General features: G+C 30.4%; 1 protein-coding gene across 1 annotated transcript in view; it reads right to left on the bottom strand.

Moving 5' to 3' along the window:
- LOC113382058 (protein distal antenna) overlaps positions 1–1,897 on the bottom strand; it is a 5,084-nt gene extending 3,187 nt beyond the window's left edge. The window contains exons 1-2 of the mRNA XM_026620621.1: positions 1,582–1,897; positions 23–461 (exon numbers count right to left, since the gene is read on the bottom strand). Coding sequence (XP_026476406.1) covers positions 23–458 — 436 coding nt within the window. The 5' untranslated portion in view covers positions 459–461; positions 1,582–1,897. The remainder of the gene's footprint in view (positions 1–22; positions 462–1,581) is intronic.
- Between the last annotated feature and the right edge of the window lie 5,674 nt (positions 1,898–7,571).

A 7,571-nucleotide genomic window follows, 5' to 3' on the forward strand; every position in this document is an offset into this window, starting at 1 on the left:
CCATAGCGCACTAAATCCGCACCCGAGGGCATCATGCTACTAGCGCCCAAATCAGAGTCCATTACAGTATCCATACGTTTATCAACGCCGCTCAAATCTAGTCCTGATGCGCTAACACCATTTTTTATTACTCCTAGCGAACCCGAAAAGTCGTATTTCGGAGGCTTAGTAGCTGACGTATAATCGTACTTAGTACGTTTCTCTGGAACAGCCGATGAAATACCCAAAGAATCACCGGAATCATCTCCACCCACGGCGGCGACTCCGTCAGGTGTAGATTGTCGCGACATATATCGCAGTTTATCTTCATTTTTGCACCAACCTCGTAAAGTTGATTCAGGTACGCCTATGTCACGAGCAACTGAAGCCTTGGATTCACCATCGTGAATCCGCTGAATGGCTTCGATTTTGTCGGAAGCGGTTAAATTGCGTAATGGTCTTTTGCCTTTGGTTGCCATTGTCTGTAAGAAAAGAAATGATAATAATTAAATAAACATAATTAATATTAATTGTAAATAATATAAGCATACCGAAATAATTTATGAAACGTTATTCACACAATATAGTATGTGTTGAATCATATTTTTTTCACTACCTATTAAGTTTGTGAAATGACGTTAATCTTTCGCAAATAGTTCATTACCAATTATTGTATGTGAGCAAAAAAATCTAAATCTTATTATATATATATATATATTATAATATATAATAAGATTTGGTTTATTTTATATATTATGATAGTTCATTAGTGATTTAAAATTACGTTAAACGTAACTGTGTGCAATTCACGCCGGTCGCATTTCTTTACGTGCCGAACACGTGGTTTTGTTTTTGTTCAACACATTCAAGCGAAGTTATGAAATGAAGAGAGTAATAATAATGACGTATACCTATTTTCTGAAAGTGTGTTAGTACGTCTGTCGCGTAGTGGGGATTCATCCCGCACTGTTAAACGCCGAATACATGTATATTATATACACATACTACTAGCAAAGATAAAATGCATACTACGAAACGTGCTCCACAAACGGGATAAATGAATGGAAAACGTAATAGCTTTTGAACCAATAAAATCATGCAGCAGCGCGCAAAAGCACGAGATATACAGAGTTTTATGAAGCCGCTTTTTGTTTTCATAAGCGACCTTCATAACATAAAACAAAACGATCTTGCGGTATCATGTGTAGTCGTATTGCGGCGTGGGCGATGCACATGTCGCGTGCGATCTATCACAATATTTATAAACAATGCACTTATGTTTTCTACATATGATTAGTAGTCGTTTATAAGCTACATTACTGATTTTTATGTTATTGTATTTGCTCGCAGTTAAAAGCATATAGAAAATATTCAGTATGAAAATATTAATCAAATAAATTAAATAATGAAACTCGTAACTATTAATGAAAATCGTATTTGTCTATATGATGAATGAAATGAAAAATAAAAATAACAGCACATATATTCTATATAAAGTAAGTTTCAATGAATCAAAGTAGCCGAAAAGAATGATACAACATGTTTGAATAGTACAAAGATTCCGCTTAAGTAAACTTATAACTAAGTTTAACAGGTACTCACGTGTTTCCTATCTTCAAACAGCGATATCAAATTCCAGGAAGCATGTAGTAAATTTGTAGAATCTCGAACCGTGGAACCAATGATTATATTTAAAACTAATTATCTCACTACTTCGACACAGCACTGTCACGATGCAGTTTTAACACAGCGTTTACACAAAATTCGCAAAATGCACTACGGTTATGTTATGTGACTCACGCGATGTACAAATTGAACTGTTTACCCGACGACAAGTATTTAATAACACTTAACGCAGTGTGTATTGCACTGACGGCGATTTTCGATAAATTGATCCTTCTCGGTCGCTATTGCTAACCAGCTGGTATCGCGGACCACGTTAGACTGAGAACGGTCGCCAGTTTCGTGTGGCTGTCAGGCTAGCCTTCCCCGCGATGTTCGCACGGTACGTTGATGTTAGGAGGTTTCGCGTGAGTTGTGTGGGTACTCTGCGAACATCAAACTGTTGGAGCAGGCTTTCCTAGACTCGCATTACATATAAATTCAACACAAATTTGGAGTTGCAGTGAATATATACGAGTATTGCACCCATTTGCCTAAGCATTAAGAAATGTGAAATAATCTGAACTACAACAGTATTAATTACTTCCGACTTTAATTTTTTAATTTAACTAAAAAATTATTATCATCAGGGGGCGTCCATTAATCACGTGAGTTTTTAGAGAGAAGGGGGGTTTGACAAAAAATCACGAAATATCACGTTGGGGAGGAAGGAGCATAGTAAAATATAACGGTATTTATTTTTTTTACTATTTTTTATAAAAAAGTTCAAACATTTAAAAAAAAATAAAAAAAAATACAGTTTTCCCACGTAACTAAAAATACACGTGATGTTTGGTGGCGGAGGGGTAGTAAATTTGAATATCACCAAAAATCACCAACGGGGAGGGGGGGTCTAAAAATCCTTAAAAACTAGCTCACGTGATTAATAGATGCCCCCTCAGATTGAATTTCGAAATGCAAAATAAAACTAAAATTTTTTTTTATTTAAACTGACAAGAAAAAGTCTAGTAGTGTTAGTGTAAAATATTTTTTTTATCATTAGTTAATTAAGAACATTTCAATTTAAATTCCACTACAGATGAAATGCAATAACTATTTGCATTTTTATAATTTATATATTTTGCATCTTTTAATAATGCAATAAATTTCTGACGAAATCTACAGAATTAAAAAAAAATTAAATTTCTTCCATTTTTATTTAACGTATTTTCCTGAAAATTGTGACTCATATATTACTTTAGTTTTATTCATTTATTTTTTATGTTAAGATGACCGGAACTGAATTATAATGTACCAATAATATGTGCGTAACTAGTATTGTACTGGTTTTTAGAGCAACTTGCTCCCTCTTTCTTTTATCACTAATAATCCACTGAAGATGATATAGAATAATATATCAAACCGTTTGGTTTGGAGTTCAATAAAGATTTCATAAACTTTTACAATTTTTATTTATGTATTGCCGTTAAAATTTTATATATATATATATATATATATATATATTAGGGTGGTCCTTAAAATGATCATTTCAAATTTCCTTCCCAGGGGCTCAAATGGTTCCAATTGATAAAAAAACAATTTTTTGAAAGTTTTAGCTCTTAATATTAACGTTTGATAATGCGCAATTCAATCAAACTTCGTATGGAAAGAGCATGGAAAAATTTTGAAAATTTAAAAAAAAATTTTTAGGTATAACTTAGCGACAAATGAATGAGCTTTATTCATTCATTTGTTCGCTAAATTACATCTATAAAACATTTTTAAAATTTTTGAAAATTTTTCCATGCTATTTCCATACAAAACTTTGATTGAATTGCGCTCTATCTAAACATTAATAATTAACGGGTACGCACGAACACTGCTCGCGCCTAGTTGTCGTATCCTAGCGGGCTAACCCGAGCGCTGCTCGCCAAAGTTAATGTTTATGTTTTATGCGATAAAAGGCTTACAATGGCCCGTTGTTGAGATATGTTTAGTTTAGATATGATAAGTACAGATCAATTAATAATTGTATATATAATAAATCAATCTTTAACGACTTTGAGAATAGAAATAAACATGTAAAAACCGCCTAAAAAACGGGCAGTGGAAAAAGTTTCGAAATCCATCATATGATAATATTTTTTATTATTATAATATAAATAATTAAATAAGTAATACTTTTTGTCCTTGAGATTATTAGTGATTGTACATGAATTTTTACCGAATGACTGATTTACTTGAATTTTCTTATTTGTTTATAAATTTGTTATATTATTTTCAGATAATAGATATTATTAAAATTTAAAAGTTATTAAATAAAAATTTCGTATTATTTATCATATTATAACACAATAGTTTTACATAGAGCATAAAGGTAGTCCAAAAACCATCAAAGCGGTCATCAGTATTATAATATATATTGTTAATTTTAAACAAAAATAAAATAAATAAAAAGAAAATGTTATCAGAAACACATATTACATTAATTAAACTTTGAAAATCCACAATAAAAAAACCTGCTCTTTTAGATCACTTTTCACGAAAAAAAACCCGACCGTTAAGTGGTTAAGAGCTAAAACTTTCAGAAAATTGTTTTTTATCTATTTGGAACCATTTGAGCCCCTGGGAGCAAGGAAATTCGAAAATGACCATTTTAAGGACCACCCTAATATATATATATATATATATATATATATATATATATATATATAGCTGTATAATTTTTGCTTTAAATATATGTGAAAATTATTCAATAAAAATATATGACACTCGAATGCCCAAAAATTAACAAATGTTAAAAATTAGCTATACAATTGGAGTATTATATATCTTTAGTTTTTTAAATTTATTCCTTATAAATTTATTGCTTTGCTTCATGTACTAAGATTTAAAAATCACAGCTTCAATAATATTATATGAAGTGTAAAATATCAACAAGTAATAGTCCAGAATATTTATAAATAAATGGAGACTCTATCGACTTTACTCTATACTAGAAATACAAGTGTATTTGTTATATTTTAAATATTTGGATATGAAATATGAATTCATGATCATGATTTCAATGAACACTTTGAGAACCGGCGCAAGCACATGGCATCGAGAGCGCGGATGGACTTAAACGCGCGCCGGCCGGCTAGCGGCTTGGGGTTGGGGGGCTGCAAAGTGGTTTGGGTCGCAGGCAGTCGCTTTCGCCGCGAGTTGTGCGCTTCTCGCGACATGAGTGCGAGAGTACAAGAGATATAGACGGAGCATATAGTTCGAGTACGGTTCGACCGCCGGTGCTGAGGGACGCGTTTTCGGAGTAACGTTCGACGTTCGAGTAATCAGCGCGACCCAGCAGGGATGAATCTTCTATCCTCTCGTCCGACTTTATGTTTAGTAATTAATAATCCTCGATGCACATTAGGGACACACGAAAGATCTGCCAGCATATCGGTGTGAATTCATTTTCAGAAACGTGCACGAGAGGCTTATTGGACAATTATGTGGGTTCTCTTATCGGGCATATTATATTTGTCGTAATTTTATAAATACATTACAGGTTCACCATGTTATTTTCATACTCGTAATAAATGAAATTATTATAAACTCAATTACATTAACAAAAACTCAATTATTGCTACTTTATTGCTAATGTAGATCATCAACATTAAATAGTACTTCGAATATTATTTGAGATTATTATATATAGCAACCAGTTGGTCGATCATTATTTAATCAAACAAATATTGCGTTACAATTTTTATTTTTTATTTCATAATTGTGATTAAGTTCTGGGAAGTTAATATTTATTGAGGAAGCAAGAAAAGCTATATTATTATTGTACTAGCTATTATAAAATTCTTCATATCTGTTTTCTAAATTGTAATAGCTTCAAAGATAACAATGAGTAAGCGATAAACAATACAAATAAAAGGTTATTTCAGAAACGGTGCGCGAACAGTTTCAGGTAGAATAAGAATTCGCATGGATTATCGGAGCAATGATTCATATATTTTATATCTATACGGCGACCATAAACGGATTTTTGATTCTTACAAATATTATCTACTTAATTTTAAACAATTCTAGTTTTCACAAAAACTTCTTAGTATATATATATATATATATATATATATATATATATATACATATATAGAAAGCGAGAGATTTTTCTTCAAATGGTGAAATAATATGATAAAATTGTTCTTGGGCATCCATCCAGTAATTAAAAACAGTTTTATTGAAAGAAAATGTTTTTATTCAGAAAACATACGTTTCGGGTCTTGATCTGACCCATCTTCAGTGCTACAATTAAATATTTCAGGGTTACAATTTCAAACAATATAAAAAATATATAATTACAGACAAAAATAAATAAAAACATGTAAAAAAACATAAATCTAACCAATTTAATACATTTGTTTTAAAACAAATATATATTGTGAAAGTATATACGAAAAGTATATATGAAAAACAAACATAGAATAAACAAATGTAAAAAAACTCACCACACAAATAAATTTGAAAAAAACACAAATCACACGAAATTGCACAAAAAAATATGATACAACAAATTGATAAATCGTCGAGTTATGTAAATTTTAAATAATTGTAAAATTAAAATAAATAATATATTTTATTATAAAAAAAGCGTATTCCAAACGAACATGTTATTTTAGTTAATAATTTTACAATTATCTGAAATATTTAATTGTAGCACTGAATCAAGATCCGAAAAGTATGTTTTCTGAATAAAAACATTTTCATTTAAACTGTTTTTAATTACTGGATGGGTGCCCAAGAACAATTTTATAATAAACAGCTTCCTTAAGCAAAGTCCTAATTATTTAAATGAAAATTCTAAAAATCCTAATTAAATATATAAATTATTACAAGAAACATTTTAATATATATTCTATTTTATATATATATTTGATATAAAATTGCAAATGTTTATTAACATTTTAATTATGTTAATATTTATTTTTTTATAATATATATTAAATATAAAATCCATCAATACAAAATCCATTTAGTTAGAAATGTAATAATGTATGTAATAGCCAGAATTCGAAAAATCCTTCCCACGCATAAAGTTTATGCCTTCGCATTTATCCTTAAGGAATAGCATTTTTGAAAATCATAACAGAAGCATGTGTCATCGAAAAATGAAGATGGATTTGAAATCTACGCATTCCTATTTCTTGTCGAGGCAGAAGACAGTCGCGGCGCGTACACACACGGTCAACGCATCGATCACTCACGGTTCCGCTAAATGGAGTTTCTGTCACGCAGACAGGATACGACGCTGTTTATGTGTTCGTTTGTTTCTGCCTTTAGGGATGGTCAGATTTGAAGACACACTACAATTTCGAATAGTCGAAGTTTTAAAATAATAATCGAAACGAGAGTAATCATATACAAGGGGTAGTAATCAGTCCTAGCAAAATGATTTGTTATTAGTCCTAGATTGATATGTTATTATGCTTAAAATATCACAAAATTCTTATTGAAGTTGCACTTCTGTTTTATATGATAATATTTGTTTCACTTAAATTAATTTATTTTGACTGAAAAATTTAAACAAATGCAAAAATATAACTAGCTGTAAGTGGAATTCTGTCTTGAGGCAATCATGGCATCGTGCCTTAAGGCAAATTGCTGGAACTTCCCATTGAATACTGAATATTTTCAAATAGATTATTATAAATATTGTATCATTGTCCAATATAAGATAATAAAATACAATCTGAAATATTTTCGATATATAAAAAACTAAAAAAAAAAAAAAAAAGAAAATTGGAACAAATTTTTTTTTTCCAAAATAAATTATTTTGTTAAGACAAGCAGAAAGTTCTTTGAATCATTTAATTCGGACGCTTAGTTCTCTCAAAAACTGCCATTTTTTACATATTTAGCTCCGTATCTTCGAAATGGCTGGGCCTGCCTTTGCCAAGAACTAATAAACACTTCTCCCAATCATTACTAATTGAATGTTTTTT

This window comes from Ctenocephalides felis, unplaced genomic scaffold, assembly GCF_003426905.1.
Source record: "Ctenocephalides felis isolate EL2017-DRISC unplaced genomic scaffold, ASM342690v1 CF-g0.4_SCAFFOLD_00845, whole genome shotgun sequence".
In the NCBI taxonomy this organism is placed as follows: Eukaryota; Metazoa; Arthropoda; class Insecta; order Siphonaptera; family Pulicidae; genus Ctenocephalides; species Ctenocephalides felis.